This window comes from Scyliorhinus torazame, chromosome 10 (assembly GCF_047496885.1).
Source record: "Scyliorhinus torazame isolate Kashiwa2021f chromosome 10, sScyTor2.1, whole genome shotgun sequence".
Lineage (NCBI taxonomy): Eukaryota > Metazoa > Chordata > Chondrichthyes > Carcharhiniformes > Scyliorhinidae > Scyliorhinus > Scyliorhinus torazame.
In genome coordinates this window covers 52,412,707-52,430,509 of record NC_092716.1, presented here as the reverse complement: position 1 = coordinate 52,430,509, position 17,803 = coordinate 52,412,707, and the positions used below count along the sequence as shown (strand labels likewise).

Here is a 17,803-nt window from a genome sequence, read left to right as displayed (position 1 = left end):
GGCAAACCTATGGTTGTTCCTGATCGGGGACCACACCGAGGCTCCCAGCACACCCCTCTGTCGCCTCCATTGCCCCCAGATACTTAATGTTGCCGCCACCACTGGGTTCGTGTTAAATTTTTTTGGTGAGAGCGGTAGTGGTGCCGTCACCAGCGCTTTTAAACTCGTCCCTTTACAGGACTTCATCTCCAATCTTTTCCACGCCGCTCCCTCTCCCTCTATCATCCATTTACGAATCATCGCCACATTGGCGGCCCAGTAGTAGTCGCCCAAATTCGGCAACGCCAGTCCCCCTCTGTCTCTACTACGTTGTAGGAACCCCCTCCTTACCCTCGGGACCTTCCCTGCCCACACGAAGCTCGTGATGCTCCTATCTATTTTTTTTAAAAAGGCCTTAGTGATCAGTGTAGGGAGACATTGGAACACAAATAGGAACCTCGGGAGGACCATCATCTTAATTGCCTGCACTCTGCCCGCCAGTGACAGCGGCTGCATGTCCCACCTTTTGAAATCCTCTTCCATTTGTTCCACCAGTCGTGTCAGATTAAGTCTGTGTAAGGTTCCCCAGCTCCTGGCTATCTGAATCCCTAGGTATCGGAAGTTTCTTTCCACTCTCCTTAGCGGTAGGCTATCCCTTTACTCTGGTCCCCAGGGTGTATCACAAAAAGCTCACTCTTTCCCATGTTAAGCCTATATCCCGAGAAATCTCCAAACTCCCTCAATATCTGCATGACCTCTGTCATCCCCCCCACTGGGTCCGTCACATACAGCAGTAGGTCATCCGCGTAGAGTGACACTCAGTGTTCCTCTCCCCCTCTAATCACCCCTCTCCATTTTCTGGAGTCTCTCAGCGCTATGGCCAGTGGTTCAATTGCCAACGCGAACAGCAATGGGGACAACGGGCATCCCTGTCTTGTTCCCCTATATAGTCGGAAATACTCCGATCTTTGCCGGCCCGTGATCACACTTGCCGTTGGGGCCCCATAGAGGAGTTTGACCCAGCTAACAAATCCGTCCCCGAACCCGAACCTCCTCAGCACCTCCCATAGATACTCCCACTCCACCCTATCAAATGCCTTCTCTGCATCCATTGCCGCCACTATCTCTGCCTCCCCCTCTACTGGGGCATCATTATCACCCCTAATAGCCGTCGCACGTTGACATTTAGTTGTCTCCCCTTTACGAACCCTGTCTGGTCTTCGTGCACCACCCCCGGGACACAATCCTCTATCCTCGTTGCCAGCACCTTTGCTAGCAACTTGGCGTCCACATTTAGCAGTGAGATAGGCCTATAGGACCCGCACTGCAGCGGATCTTTATCCCGCTTCAGGATTAGCGATATCGTCGCCTCCGACATTGTCGGGGGTAGGGTCCCCCCTTCTCTGGCCTCGTTAAAGGACCTTACCAGCAGCGGGGCCAACAAGTCCACATATTTTCTATAAAATTCCACCAGGAACCCATCTGGTCCCGGGGCCTTCCCTGCCTGCATGTTCCCCAGCCCCTTGGTAACCTCGTCCATCCCAATCGGTGCCCCCAGGCCTTCCACCTCCTGCTCCTCCACCCTCGGGAACCTTAATTGGTCCAAAAACTGCCGCATCTCCTCTTTTGTCTCCGGGAGTTGGGACCTATAAAGTCTCTCGTAAAAGGCCTTAAACACCTCGTTTATCTTCCCTGCTCTCCGCACCGTAGCTCCCTTTTCATCCCTAATTCCCCCTATCTCCCTTGCCGCTGTCCTCTTTCGCAGCTGATGGGCCAACAGGCGACTCGTCTTTTCCCCATATTCATATCTCATCCCCTGTGCCTTCCTCCACTGTGCCTCCGCCCTCCTTGTGGTCAGCAGGTCGAACTCCGTCTGGAGTCGTCGCCTCTCCCTGTATAGTCCTTCCTCCGGGGCCTCCGCGTATTCTTTATCTACCCTCAAAATCTCCCCCAGTAGTCTTTCCCTTTCCTTGGCCTCTATTTTCCCCTTGTGGGCCCTGATGGAGATCAGCTCTCCTCTGACCACCGCCTTTAGTGCTTCCCATACGACTCCCACTCGGACCACCCCGTCGTCATTGGCCTCCAGGTATCTTTCGATACATCCCCGCACCCTTCCGCAGACTCCCTCTTCCGCCAGTAATCCCACATCCATATCGCCAGAGTGAACGCTGCTCCCTCTCCTCTCCTAGTTCCAGGACAACCCAGTGTGGGGCATGATCTGAAACAGCTATGGCTGAATACTCAGTTTCTTCCACCCTCGAGATCAGTGACCTTCCCAAAACAAAGAAATCTATCCGGGAATACACCTTGTGAACATGGAAGAAGGAGAACTCTTTGGCCTTCGGCCTAACAAATCGCCACGGATCCACTCCCCCCATTTGGTCCATAAACCCCCTAAGCACCTTGGCCGCTGCCGGCCTTCATCCGGTCCTAGATCTAGATCTATCTAACCCTGGGTCCAACACGGTGTTGAAGTCCCCTCCCATTATCAGGTTTCCTACCTCCAGGTCCAGGATACGTCCCAGCATCCGCTTCATAAATCCCGCATCATCCCAATTCGGGGCATATACATTAACCAACACGACCTCCATTCCCTCCAGTCTGCCACTCACCATCACATATCTGCCTCCGCTGTCTGCTACAATGTTCCTAGCTTCGAATGTCACCCGTTTCCCCACCAGTATTGGCCACCCCTCTGTTCTTTGCATCCAGCCCTGAGTGGAACACCTGTCCCACCCATCCTTTCCTTAACCTAACTTGGTCCGCCACCTTCAGGTGCGTCTCCTGAAGCATAGCCACGTCTGCCCTCAGTCCTTTCAAGTGCGCGAACACTCGGGCCCTTTTAATCGGCCCATTTAGGCCTCTCACGTTCCACGTGATCAGCCGAACTGGGGGGCTACCTGCCCCCTTCCCGTGTCGACTAGCCATCACCGTCTCTAGGCCAGTCCCACGTCCCGGTTCCGCGCACCCACCCGTTCCCCAGGCAGCGCATTCCCGCCCCGACCACCCTTTCTTTTACCAGTTCCTCTTTGATTTCTGCAGCAGCAACCCAGTTATCCCCCCCCCCCCCCCACTAGATCCCCATCTAGCATGATTGCTCCCCCCATATTGCTTCCGAAAGTCAGCTGACTTCAACTGACCCCGGCTTCTCCCGCTCTCTCCTTGACCCCCCCCCCCCCGTGTGGGGAACTCCCATCTACCTTGCGCCTATCTTTTTACCATAGAATTTACAGTGCAGAAGGAGGCCATTCGGCCCATCAAGTCTGCACCGGCTCTTGGAAAGAGCACCCTACCCAAGCCCACACCACCCTATCCCCATAACCCAATAACCCCACTCAACCAACACTAAGGGCAATTTTGGACACTATGGGCAATTTAGCATGGCCAATCCACCTAACCTGCACATCTTTGGACTGTGGGAGGAAACCCGGAGGAAACCCACGCACACACGGGGAGAACGTGCAGACTCCGCACAGACAGTGACCCAGCCGGGAATCGAACCTGGGACCCTGGAGCTGTGAAGCAATTGCGCTAACCACTATGCTACCGTGCTGCCCACCATCTTCCCGCCATCATCTTTCTGGCGCGGGAACAAGAACAGTAAGCCCAGTGTTCTCTATAGTTGTCCCGCCCCTTGTGGCGCAGCTCCCTCTGCCGCCCCATTCCCATTCCCCATTCCCCGCCTATATCTCTTCTTCCTCCCCCACCGGCGCCCACATTTCTTAGTGTGTCCCCCTCCCCAATTTACATCTCTATATACATCGGCATTGTCATTTCCCCTCTAACATCAGTCCCTCAGTTCTGATCCATTTTCTCGTTTTTAATGAAGGTCCATGCATCTTCCGCCGTTTCGAAGTAGTGATGCCTCTCCTGGTGAGTGACCCACAGTCGCGCCGGCTGCAGCATCCCGAACTTCACCTTCTTCTTGTGTAGCAGCTCCTTGGCTCGATTAAAACTCGCCCTCCTTCTCACCACCTCCGCGCTCCAATCCTGGTACACCCGTACCACCGCATTCTCCCATCTACTACTTCGTACCTTTTTGGCCCATCTCAGAACCACCTCTCTGTCATTGAAGCGATGAAATCACACGATCGTCGCCCTAGGTGGTTCTCCCGCCTTTGGTCTCCTCGCAGGGACCCGATGAGCCCCTTCCACTTCCAAGGGGCCCGAGGGGGCCTCAGCTCCCATTAGCGAGCGTAGCATCGTGCTCACGTAAGCCCCGCCGTCCGCTCCTTCCACTCCCTCGGGGAGACCCAGGATCCGAAGGTTCTTTCTCCGTGATCTGTTTTCTAGGACTTCAATCTTTTCAATGCACTTTTTGTGGAGCGCCTCGTGCCCAGGATCTCGTCTTCGTTGTCCGTCACCTTCTGCTCCACCATGCGGAGCTCCATCTCCTGGGTCTTTTGTGCCTCCTTAAGCCCTTCAATTGCCTGTAGCATCAGGGCCAGCACCTGCTTCTTAAGCAGCTCCACACACCGTCTCCAAAGTTCGTCTTGGTCCGGCCCCCATGTCGCCTGGGCTCTCTCCGCCGCCATCTTGCTCCTTTTTTCTTCTGCCCCTGTCCTCGAGGATTCTTTGCGATCTGGCCGCCGCCGCCGATATTTTTCTTTTTCGTTGGGGGGGACTCCCTGTTGTCTCACCCCACACCGGGTTTCGTCCCGAAAAAATTCCCAGTTGGGGCTCTTAAAAGAGCCCGAAGGTCCGTTCGAGCTGGAGCCGCCGAAACGTGCGGCTTAGCTGGTCATCGCCGCAACCGGAAGTCTCCTTAAAGACAATGTTGAGGACTTATTGTCAAGATTAGCCAGAGGATTGGGAAAAGGAATTCCATTCGTATTGTTTACAATTAGGGATGCAGCTAATGAGTCAATCAAATTCAGTCCTTTTGAACTAATTTTTGGTCATGAGGTAAGAGGACCACTTAAATTGATTAAGGAAAAATTGTTGAGCGAGAAATCGGAAATTACATTATTGGATTACGTGTCAAATTTTAGGGAACAATTAAATAGAGCAGGTGAATTGGCTAGACAACATTTAAAAGTTGCACAAAATGTGATGAAACAGGTAGCGGACAAGAAATCCAAAGTTCGTAGTTTTGCCAGTGGAGATAAAGTTTTAGTGTTGTTACCAGTGGTAGGTGAACCTTTAAAAGCTAGGTTTTGTGGACCTTATCAGATTGAAAGGAAATTAAGTGAGGTGAATTATGTGGTAAAAATACCAGATAGAAAGAAAACTCACCGAGTGTGTCATGTGAATATGATTAAAAGGTACTTTGAAAGGGAAGAAGAGAAAAAGGAGGTGGTTTTACTGATTTTAACTCAAAGTGACAACCCAAATCCAGATGACTGTGAATTTGACATACCTCAAATTAAATTGGAAAACGAGGATGTTCTTAAAAATTGGGATAAATTGTTGAGTTACCTTCCAGAGGAAACACGGACTGACCTGAAAGAGTTGATATCACGTGGGCAAGTTTGTGGAGATAAATTGGGAAGTACTAAAATGGCTATACATGATGTAGATGTGGGAAATGCTGTTCCAATCAAACAACATCCATACAGACTTAACCCTTTAAAATTGGCACAGGTTAACCAAGAGATTGAGAGTATGCTGAATAATGGCATAATTGGGCTCTTCCGGTGGCAGCTTTGAGGGAGTACGTCGCACACTTGGTGGCTCCCGCTCTGGTCGGACTTTTGGACCTTAACCCCAACTTTTTTGCGCTTTTAAGCGCTGGATTGGAAAGTAATAGCACTCAGACACTGAATCCATACAGAGGTGGATGGAACTAAGAAGTAGGAAGGATCGCAAACAGCTGAAGAAGTGGACAAGCAAGGGCAAAGGGGAGGCTGTGAGTGAAACCAATATGGCCGATGTCCAGACCCGGGCACCGCCAGCTCAGCCGACAATGGAGCACCTGTTGCAGGTTATGCAGGAGAACTTCCTAGCATTGTAAAGTGATCATTTGGCACCTCTCCAGAAATCGTTTGACTGAATGGAGAAAAGGCTGGATGCCCAGGCTGTGAAGATCCAGGACTGGAGAAGATGGTGGAGGAGCAGGCGGACTTTCAAACGGTGGCGGACATGGAGATTCGAAGTTTGAGAGACCAACAAAAAATGCTCCTGGAAAAGGTGGAGGACCTGGAGAACTGGTCTCGCCGGCAGAATTTAAGAATCGTTGGCTTCCCGGAGGGGGCCGAGGGGCTGGATGCTGCCGCGTATGTGGCAGATATGTTCCAGAAGCTGCTGGGGAACGAGGTGTTCCCTCGCCCGCCGGAGGTGGACAGGGCACATCGAGCGCAGGTGAGGCAGCCGCGGCGAGGGGGTCCCTCACGGGTGATGGTGGTCCGGTTCCACAGGTTCCTGGATAAGGAGCGGGTTCTTCAATGGGCCAAGAGCACGCGGAGCTGCAGCTGGGACAATAGCACCCTGCGCGTTTATCAAGACCTGAGCGCAGAGGTGGCCAGAAGGAGGACAGGCTACAGGCAAGTTAAAGAGATTTTATATAAGAAGCAGGTGAAATTTGGGCTGCTCTATCCGACGAGACTGTGGGTTACGCACGAGGGCCAGCACCATTATTTCGAGGAACCTGAGGAGGCGATGGACTTTGCAAAGAGGCAAGGGCTGGTCCCGAGCTGAGGACTCTCGGACTCGTGTTGGAACTTTTAATTCTTTCTCTCTTGTTTCTGAGAGATGCCTGCATGTTTTTTCATGCTTTTGTATCTTGGTTTTTATGTTTCTTTTGTCTTTTTTCTCTTCATGTCTCTTTTTCGCTTTTGTGTTTGAGTTTTGTTGGAAAAAGAGAACAGTTAGAATGGTTCGGATATGGGGGGTGTTTTTCAGAGAATTTTTGCGATCTCTTTCTGCGTTCAGATAGGAATGGTTGGCATTCCTATGCATTTGTATGACTTAAATTGCACTATTGTTGGGGCTGCCTCTGTCCTGTTTAGAGTATTTGTCCAAGCAGGGCTGATTTGGGGAAGTGGTGTGGATGGGCTGGGGGGAGGGGAGCCAGGGAACAATAGGTGGGAGACATCAGGCTAGCTGGGTGGGCTAGTCAACGGAAGCCAGGTGGGGGGTGTTCATTTAGCTTGTTTATGTCAGGGGTTAGGTTATAGGCTGGTGTCGGGGGGGGGGGGGGGGGGGGGGGGGGGGGGGGGGAGGAGAATAGGTCTGCTGACGATGTCAGAAATTGGGCATGGTAACAGTGAGGAGGTCAGGGGTGGTGGCGGCCAGGAGGCGGGCGAGAGGAAGCGCAACACTTGGCTTGGGCGCTGGCTGATCGGCAAAGGGGGGATGGCGAGGTGCCCCCCCGACCAGTCTGATCACCTGGAATGTTAGAGGGCTAAACGGGCCAGTCAAGAGGGCGTGTGTGTTCGCGTATTTACGGGTTTTGAAGGTGGACATAGTCATATTACAGGAGACTCATCTGAAAGTGGCTGCCCAGGTCAGATTAAGGAAGGGCTGGATTAGTCAGGTCTTCCATTCGGGTCTCAACACTAAGACCAGGGGGGTTACGATCTTGATCAACAAGCGGGTCCAATTTGAGGTGGAGGGCACAGTTGCGGACGGGTGTGGCAGATTTGTTATGGTTAGGGATAAGCTCGAGGGGGTGAGAGTAGTCCTGGTCAACGTATATGCCCCTAATTGGGATGACTTAGATTTTGTTAAGAGGTTGTTGGGGAAGATCCCTGACTTGGACTCACGCAAACTGATCACGGGCGGAGACTTTAACACAGTTCTTGATCCTGGCCTGGACCGGTCGTGTTCAAAAACGGGTAGGGTGCCAGTGATGGCAAAGGAACTGAGAGGGTTCATGAAGCAAATGGGGGGAGCTGACCCATGGAGAGTTAGTCGGCCGTCGGCGAAGGAGTTTTCGTTCTATTCTCACGTCCACAAGGTGTATTCCCGAATCAATTTCTTTATCTTGAGCAGGGACATGCTGACAGGGATGATGGGTGCAGAATATTCGGCAATTACCATCTCGGACCATGCCCCGCACTGGGTTGATCTGCAGATTTGCAAAGATAGCTTTCAGCGCCCACAACGGAGGTTGGAAGTTGGGCTGCTGGCGGATGAGGCGATGTGTGAGAGGCTGAGGAAATGCATGCATAATTACCTGCAGGTAAATGATACTGGAGAAGTCTCAGCAGTGGTGCTCTGGGCAGCGCTGAAGGCAGTGATGAGAGGGGAGCTGATTTCAATTCGCGCCCATAGGGACAGGACAGACAGGGTAGAAATGGACCGACTGGTTAAGGAACTTTTACAGACGGACAGGAGCTATGCGAGTCTCCGAGCCCAGGGTTATTTAGGAAATGACAGAGGCTGCAGACCGAGTTTGGGGTGTTGACTACAGGGAAGGCCGTAGAGCAACTTAGAAGGGCAAAGGACGTAATATACGAGCATGGGGAGAAGGCCAGCAGAATGCTTGCACAACAACTAAGAAAGAGAGAAGCGGCTAGGGAAATAGGAAAGGTAGTCGACGGGGAGGGAAACCTGGTGGGGGACCCGGTAGGACTGAACAAGGTGTTTAGGGACTTCTATAGCAAGCTGTACACCTCGGAACCCCCCACGGGACCGGAGGGGATGAGGTGCTTTATGGACGGACTGACCTTCCCAAGAGTAGGTAGGGGATTGGTAGATGGCTGGGGCCCGATCAGGACCAATGAAGTACAGGGGGGCCTGAAGGTCATGCAGTCGGGTAAAGCCAGGGGCCAGACGGATACCCGGTGGAGTTTTCATAGAATTTTCATAGAAATTTACAGTGCAGAAGGAGGCCATTTGGCCCATCGAGTCTGCACCGGCTCTTGGAAAGAGCACCCTACCCAAGGTCAACCACCTACACCCTATCCCGTAACCCAGTAACCCCACCCAACACTAAGGGCAATTTTGGACACTAAGGCAATTTATCATGGCCAATCCACCTAACCTGCACATCTTTGGACTGTGGTAGGAAACTGGAGCACCCGGAGGAAACCCACGCACACACGGGGAGGACGTGCAGACTCCGCACAGACAGTGACCCAAGCCGGATTCGAACCTGGGACCCTGGAGCTGTGAAGCAATTGTGCTATCCACAATGCTACGCGTGCTGCATAAACTTTTATAAAAAGTTCTCCGAGATAGTGGGGCCAGTGCTGGTCAGGGTGTTCAACGAGGCAAGAGACAGAGGGGTCTTACCCCCCAATGATGTCGCAGGCCACTATCTCGCTTATACTGAAATGGGATAAAGACCCGGAGGCCTGTGGGTCCTATGGGCCCATCCCTTTGATTAACGCAGACGCTAAGTTACTGGCCAAGATCTTGGCGTCTAGAATTGAGGATTGTGTATCGATGTGATTGTGGAGGACCAAACCGGGTTTGTAAAGGGCAGGCAACTGGTGGCCAATCTAAGGAGACTGCTCAATGTGATTAAGATGCCCCCGGAGAGTAGGGAGGCAGGCGTAGTGGTAGCAATGGATGCCGAAAAGGCTTTCGATTGGGTTGAGTGGGTCTATTTATGGGAGGTGCTGGGACGTTTTGGGTTCGGGGTGGGATTCATTGACTGGGTTAGGCTGCTATATCAGGCTCCAGAGGCTACTGTGAGGACGAACAGACGACATCTGACTATTTCAGACTGCACTGCGGGACCAAACAGGGATGCCCCCTCCCCTCACTGCTGTTTGCTCTGGCTTTGGAGCCACTGGCAATTGCTCTGAGAGCTTCAAGGGACTGGAAAGGGCTGGTCCGGGGGGGGGGGGGGGGGGGGGGAGTGGAACATAAGGTCTCGTTATATGCAAATGACTTGCTGTTATACATGTAAGACCCAATGACGGGATGGACGGAATCATGGAAACCCTAAGGGAATTTGGGCGGTTCTCAGGATATAAATGATCATGGAAAAGAGCGAGATGTGGGTCGTGCAGGCGAGAGGTCAGGAGAGTAGGCTGAGGGGGCTGCCATTCAGGCTGGTAGGGGAAAGCTTCAAATATTTAGGGATACAAGTAGCGCGAGACTGAGGTAAGTTGCATAAGCTAAACTTGTCCCAGTTGGTGGAGCAAGTGAGGGACGAGTTCCAGAGATGGGATGCGCTCCGCTGTCATTGGCGGGGAGAGTGCAGACAGTGAAGATGTCGATTCTTCCGAGATTCTTGTTCATATTTCAATGTCATGTCTTCCCATCTTCATCCCGCGGTCCTTCTTTAAGAGGCTCGATAAAATTATCCTGGGATTTGTTTGGGAGGGAATATCCCCACGGGTGAGGAAGGCGATGCTCGAGAGGAACCGAGGGGGTGGGGGGCTGGCGTTGCCGAACTTTAGCAACTACTACTGGGCAGCTAACAAAGCCATGGTAAGGAAATGGATGGTGGGTACGGGGTCGGTTTGGAAGCGGATGGAGGCTGCTTCGTGCAGGGGCACCAGTTTGGCAGGCTTGGTTACGGCGCCTCTGCCGCTCCCGCCGGCACGATACTCCACCAGCCCTATAGAGGTGGCGGCTCTACGGATCTGGGGCCAGTGGAGGAGGCATAGAGGGGAAGTGAGAGCATCGGTTTGGTCCCCAATCTGCGGTAACCACCGATTTGCCCCGGGGAATATGGACGGTGGGTTCCAATTATGGGGCGGGGACTGCGAGGATGGGCAATCTGTTCCTGGAAGGGAGCTTCCCGAGCATGCGGGTGTTGGAGGAGAAGTTCGGGCTGGCGAGAGGGAATGATTTCAGGTACTTGCAGGTGCGGGATTTCGTACGCAGATTGGTACCATCCTTCCCACGCCTCCCAGCAATGGGGATCCAGGACAGGGTAGTTTCCAGAGGAGAGGTGGGAGAGGGGAGAGTCTCCGACATTTATAAAGAACTAATGGGAGCAGAGGAGGCACAGACGAAAGAACTGAAGCTTAAGTGGGAGGAGCTCGGTGGGGAGATAGAGGACGGCATATGGGCAGACGCTTTGAGTAGAGTAAACACGACCGCAACATGCGCCAGGCTCATTGAGGTGGCAGCCATTAATTGACTTCTTCGCGGAGAATTAATCATCAGCATGGGGGGAAGGGGGTTAGGCTAGTGTAGAGTAGGGGGTTGCTTAGGCAGGTTCTTGCGAGAGGGCAGCCGAGGCTTGCATTATATTTTATTTGCTTTTTGTACACTACGGTATAATGTTGCTGGTTTATATGCCAAAAGTACCTCAATAAAATTTTATTTCTAAACTGGATTTACTTAAAGGTTACTGGCAGGTACCTTTATCTGAAAGGGCAAAGGAGATTTCAGCTTTTGTGACTCCAGATGGTATATACCAATTCAAAGTTATGCCATTTGGCATGAAAAATGCCCCAGCCACATTTCAAGGTTAACTAACAAAGTTGTTTCAGGATTACCCAATTGTAATCCTGGGTACACGATCTGTACATCAACGATGTGGTAATTTTCAGCCAGACATGGACAGAACATTGAAAACATCTGATGGAGTTATTCGATCGACTTCAGGAGGCGGGTTTGGTGATAAACCTAGCCAAAAGTAAATTTGGAAAAGCCCACTTTCCTTGGCCATACAATCGGACAGCGTCGAATGGTCACACGGGATGTGAAACCAACAGTTATTGAGGAGTTTCCGATACCCTCAAGACGAAGGGAAATAATGTGATTTCTTGGCATGAGTGGATTTGATTAAACATTTGTGCAAAGGTTTTGTAGCGTGATTGCTCCCCTGATGGACTTGCTGAAGAAATGTAAAAACTTTCAATTGACAGCGGACTTTCAACAGGCATTTGACTGTCTGAAAGCTGTGATAACCAATGCTCCTGTGTTGGAGAATTACAAGGAACTCTGTGATCAGATTGAACTAAAGTATCTGACTTTAAAGAGAAATGCCGAGGCGTAGAGAAATGGATGGATCATGCAGAGGCCTTCTTGTTCAAAGAGACTGTCAATTGAGAAGGATTTCAGTTGGAGGGGGGAAAAAATGGACAATATTATTAGACCTGTTTGCGTGTGTTGTTTTCTGAAACAAAAAGTATATTTACTGTGTGCATTTCTTAAAGGATAGTGAAAAGGTGAAAAATGAAACCATCTTGAAGTTGATGGGTTTGTTTTCTTGGGGGGAGGTGTCATGTGAGAGTACCTTTAAGAAATGGGTGTTTATAAATGGGTGTGTATATAAATATCTGTAGTGAGAGTACCTTTAAGAAATGGGTGTTTACGACTGCAGTGATGTCAGAGAATGTGTGGAGCTGGGCTGTGTCAGCTTTTTACTTTCGTTTTTGAGCAGGCTGCAGGGTGTGTTTTAGTTTCATTTTCAGTGTTGGAGCTGAAGCCAGACCAAGCAGGTGTACTGCTGTTCTCTCTGCCATCAAAAAACTATCTCTCGACCATTTGGTGAATTCAGAATTATAAATGTTTTCAGTAGTGACTTTAACCTGATGTGCTTCTGACAAAGGTTTTGTTTTTCAGTCGTATGGATGTTAAAAAGGAAAGCTTAAAGGTTTACTTAGTGTTGTAGTCTTTGGGGGTTGTATTTGAATTAATGGTTGCTAAGATGTTCACTGTATGTTTTAAAAAGGTTATCTTGAGTTCATAGAATAAACATTGTTTTGCTTTAAAAAAATACTTTTCCATTTCTGCTGTACCACACCTGTAGAGTGGGTGTGTGCTCCCCATACCACAATCTACTAAAAGTTGTGGTGAACCCCATGATACACTTTGGGGTTCTCTAAACCCTGGCCCATAACAACTTAGCTGAAGTTGGTTACCTAGTCAGTCTGTAGCTTGCAGAGGGCCCCATTCCAAAACTAAGGTAATGTTTTACCATATTAAAAAAAATAGCATCTGTTTCAGTATATGTTGAAATATCACAAAATATTTACAGCACAGAAACAAACCATTTGGCCCACATATGCTCACTGTTATGCTGCACATGAGCCTCCTCATACCCTTCTTCACCAGAGCCCAATCAACACATCCTTACATTCCTTTCTCCTTTATACTTATCTAGTTTCCCTGAAAAGCAATCTATGCTACTCGCCTCAGCAGCAATCTCCATATTCCAGTCACACTCTGAATAAAAACATTTCTCCAAATTCCCTATTGGTTTTTTAGTGACTATTTTATATTTATGACCCGTCATCCTGTGTCTTGTCCACATGTGAAAGCAGCATCTTTACCCTATTAAACCATTTCGTAATCTTAAAGATCCCTATCAGGTCACCCCTCAGCCTTTGTTTTTCCCAGAGAAAAGAGCCACAGTCTTTGCTGATACGTGTGACCTCTCAGTTCAGATGTCATTCTCGTAAATTGCTTTTACACCTACCTAAATACATAAAATAGATCAGAATTTCAAAAGTGGTCTAACCATGGTTCTGTACTATTTTAATGTAACTTGTATTTTTCAATTCTATCCCAGAAATTATCCCCAATGCATTATTTTTATCAACTTCAACAACTTGATCAAGCTGCAGTGCTACATCAAGTAACTTTAGGATCTGTACTCCAGGTTCCTCTTGTTAAAATCCTGATAGTCAATTAGTGAAGGAAGAATGCAAAAAAGCTAAGTATATTCAGTGAAATATTACAGGTATATATCTCAATCAATGCCCCTCACTTATATGCACTTTAATTGATGTAATTAACACCTCACCCTATGACAACACTTATTTTCTGACAAGCATATGATCTCCTATTCCTCCTACAAAAATATATCACCTCACTTGTACATATTGAAGTTAATTTGCTAATTGCAAGACCAATCAACAAGGGGAATGCTTTTTCAGTGCAATTACTATAATATATGTTGAGCAACTGTTTTAGCTAAAAACCTATTACATATTTAACTTTTCCCAGTTTTGATGAAAGAGACCAGAAATGCTGACTTTGATTTTATCTCCACAGATGCTGCCTGGCCTGAGTATGTCCAGCATCTGCAGTTTTTACTTCAGATTTCTAGCTCCTGCATTGTTTGCACTGAGTGCTGTTCATTTTTACCTTTTCTGTTAGTTTATAAATCTTATACTTGATGATAGTAGGGGCAAGAATCACATGGTGACATGTACTTCCCAGTTAGCCGAGGTACAGTGACATCATCTTTGGTTCAATCTCACAATTGTTTACCCTGATATCCATAGAACCATAGAATCCCTACAGTGCAGAAGGAGGCTATTCGGCCCATCAAGTCTGCACCGACCCTCTGAAAGAGCTCCCTACCTAGGCCCACTCCCCTGCCCTAACCCTTATAACCCCACCTAACCTGCATATCTTTAGACACTAAGTGGCAATTTAGCATGACCAATCCACCTAACCCGCATATCTTTGGACTGTGAGAGGAAACCAGAGCACCCGGAGGAAACCCACACAGACAAGGGAGAAAATGCAAACTCCACACAGACAGTCACCCGAGGACAGAATTAAACCCGGTTCCCTGGCGCTGTGAGGAAGCACTGCTAACCACTATGCCACCCGAGCAGACTCTGGGATATAGGGGATGAATGATTGGTAATGCAAAATTTTATAAAAATAAATTTAGAGTACCCAATTCATTTTTTCCAATTAAGGGGCAATTTAACATGGCCAATCCACCTAGCTTGCACATTTTTGGGTTGTGGGAGCGAAACCCACGCAAACACGGGGAGAATGTGCAAACTCCACACGGACAGAACCCAGGGCTGGGATCGAACCTGGGACCTCAGCTCCGTGAGGCCACAGTGCTAACCCACTGAGCCACCATGCTGCCCCGGTAATGCTAAATTAAAGTAAAATATCTGGCATGAAACCCAAAAATGAAAATTTGGTAATTACTTTCTGCATGTTGGAGACCAGTTAAATGATGGAGGAGAAATAGTTTGCATCAGTTTAATGACTCTGCAAAGAATTTGGTAAAGACGGGGGAACACACTTGTATGGAGAGGCTTTCCATTCTCTGGGACGGACACTGTGATGCCTCTGTGTACTACTTAATGGGCAGCACGGTAGCACAAGTGATTAGCACTGTGGCCTCACAGCGCCAGGGACCCAGGTTCGTTTCCCCGCTGGGTCACTGTCTGTGCGGAGTCTGCACGTTTTCCCCGTGTCTGCGTGGGTTTCCTCCGGGTGCTCTGGTTTCCTCCCACAGTCCAAAGACGTGCAGGTTAGGTGGATTGGCCATGATAAATTGCCCTTAGTGACCAAAAAGGTTAGGAGGGGTTATTGGGTTCGGGGGATAGGGTGGAAGTGAGGGCTTAAGTGGGTCAGTGTAGATTCGATGGGTTGAATGGCCTCCTTCTGCACTGTATGTTCTATGTACTGTACCATGAAATAATGAATTCTCTTTTTTTTTAAAAAAGGATTTAACTTTGATCTTTTTCAGACACAATGACATGCCTTGGCAGCTGCGGAAGAGGGTGCACAATGATCTTTCTAAAATAGACCTTAATACGTCGAATATTACTCAGACTAATATTGAGAAGCTCCGGACTGGTTTGGTTGGTGCTCAGGTAGAAGATTCTTTGTCAGCGTTGATGTACAAAAAATACATTGGTGTAATCTTATGGGAGGAGGAAGGGCAGTGGAGGGGAAATCTGTTCGGAAAATATCTGTACCATTAACAAATTTACAGCACAGTTGTGAAGGTGACTATTTCACTTCAGTCCCACTCTTCAGGATTTAAAGTCTCATTATTATAAACCAATCCCTCAATTCATTATTGCTCCAATTGTTGCTGGAAATCATCCATGCACAACAAGAGAAGTTTTGTTTTTCCAGATAATATACATCATGGGTATTTAACTACACTAATGTGATAGAGTCATAGGGGTCTACAGCACAGAAAATGCCCTTCGGCCCATCACACTTGTGTCAGTCAAAAACAACCGCCCAACAATACTAATCCCACATTCCAACATTTGGACTATAGTCTTGTCTGCACATCAAAATACCCCTTAAATGCTATAAGTGTCTCTGCGTCCACCACCCTTTCAGGTAGCGAGCTCCAGACTCCCATCATCCTCTGGGTGAATGTTCCTTTTAGAGATTTTTCAAATTCATTTTGTGGGACATTAGTGAACCAGATGGGTTTTTACGACAATCAACAATGGTTACATGGTCATCATTAGATGTTCAAATTGCAGATTTTTATTAAATTCAAATTTAACCATCTGCTGTAGTGGGATTTTTTACCCAGGTCCCCAGATCTTATAGCATCGTAGAATCTTGCCTGGGTTTCTGGATTATTAGTCCAGGGACAATACCCATTGCACCATCGCTTTCCCTACAAATAAAAGAGCGTCCATTGTAGAGCAAGGAAAGAGTGAGAACACATTGCCTTCATTGCTCTGCTAGAGTTTCTAAACTTCTTGCAGCATTGGCCTTCTGTACTGGGAGTGAGAAAGTTGGCATTTGTCTCAATGTCACCTCCTTCCAGGTGCCATGTATGAGAGTTCTGGAAGGTTTGCTGGGCAGAAGCCCAACAGCCTGAGTTTTTATTTCTTTCCTTCTGGAGTACATGGACGTCTGAGTCCACAACATTCTCTGTTCGCCCATACCCAGACACCATGCCTTGTCACCTTGGTTCCAGTGATTATTACTGCAGGCATTCTTAAAGTTTCAGAAAATAATTGATGAGTCTCACTGTGATGTTACTTAAAAGTCAAGTTTTCTTTCTCATTAACCTGCATATCTACCCGTCTGCTGCTGAAATGTTTCGGTGTAATTTCTATGCATTCCAGTAGATTACATGTGATTTATGCAGTATTTAAGCTTTTCACGAAGTCAGTGGGTACTCTTTTCCTGACCACTAGAGGACATAAATGACTTTGCCTTGGTATTGCAGCAATGCAAATCATTGTGAGGAACTTCACTTCCATTGTTTTATTGCAATGAATAATATGGTATTATGTGCCAAATAATGGATGTGTGAAGTTTATCTTCATCTTTAAGATGCCTTCATCATTGTCAGTGTTCCAACACTATAGTAATAGTAAATCATAATGTGAAACATCATTATCATGAATTATGTCAGGTTAAGTACTTCTGGGTTGTATTAAATCTTTCATATTAAGCAAATGTGGAAAAGGACAATGATAATACTTCAAAAAAAGGATTGAACATGAGAGAATATAAGTACCAATGATATAATTTCTGATTAAATAACCTTGTTACCTGAGTTTGCTGGTCCAATAACATGTGTTTCTGCTTTATTACGCCCAGTTTTGGGTTGCTTATGTGCCCTGTAGTGCACAGAACAAAGATGCCGTCCGCCAAACTCTAGAACAAATAGATGTGATAAAAAGAATGGTACAGATGTTCCCAGAAGATTTTCAACTAACAACAACTGCAGATGGTATGTCATTATCTAATCTATATTTGAATGGGAAAGGTAAAGAGGCGTTCTGTCTCTGGATAACAGGTGCTATTTTTAACACATACAATGTCTACACTTTGCTAATGAACTGAAGAATACAAGGGTGATGTGGAAGGTCACAAATATTTGACTGCCCTGTTATTCGGATAACATATCCGGGTGAGATGTGTGATCTGGGAGAGCTAAAGAATTGGGTAATTACTAAAAATAAGGTTGCAGGTTTATATAGTTCATAACCTTGAAATTGGGTAGCGCCATTGTAGGATAAATTTTAATTATATCTAAGATTGTGGCGCTTTAGACAAAATGCTGCTATAAACTTCAGATAAAAAGGCATCAACAATAAGACTGCAGGAGACTTTGAGGACGGTTTTGAGCCCACATTAGGCATGTGCGGGATAACCAACATGGGCACAAAATCCTGAAAGAATCGAAAAACGCATATCTCGCCGGCAAGATCACGATTTCAGGTTCAACTCCCCTCACCGGTGGAGTAACATGAAAAACGTCGTGTGAGACCGGGAGCCTCAA

General features: G+C 48.0%; 1 protein-coding gene and 1 long non-coding RNA gene across 3 annotated transcripts in view; one reads left to right on the top strand and one right to left on the bottom strand.

Moving 5' to 3' along the window:
* LOC140430567 (dipeptidase 1-like) overlaps positions 1–17,803 on the top strand; it is an 86,004-nt gene that overhangs the window by 17,478 nt on the left and 50,723 nt on the right. For both annotated transcript variants that reach the window (XM_072518124.1, XM_072518123.1), the window contains exons 2-3: positions 15,281–15,407; positions 17,119–17,251. In XM_072518124.1, coding sequence (XP_072374225.1) covers positions 15,281–15,407; positions 17,119–17,251 — 260 coding nt within the window. The remainder of the gene's footprint in view (positions 1–15,280; positions 15,408–17,118; positions 17,252–17,803) is intronic.
* LOC140430570 (uncharacterized) overlaps positions 1–17,803 on the bottom strand; it is a 54,609-nt gene that overhangs the window by 36,257 nt on the left and 549 nt on the right. Inside the window, exon 2 of the long non-coding RNA XR_011949456.1 lies at positions 17,071–17,175. This is a non-coding gene — a long non-coding RNA (uncharacterized lncRNA). The remainder of the gene's footprint in view (positions 1–17,070; positions 17,176–17,803) is intronic.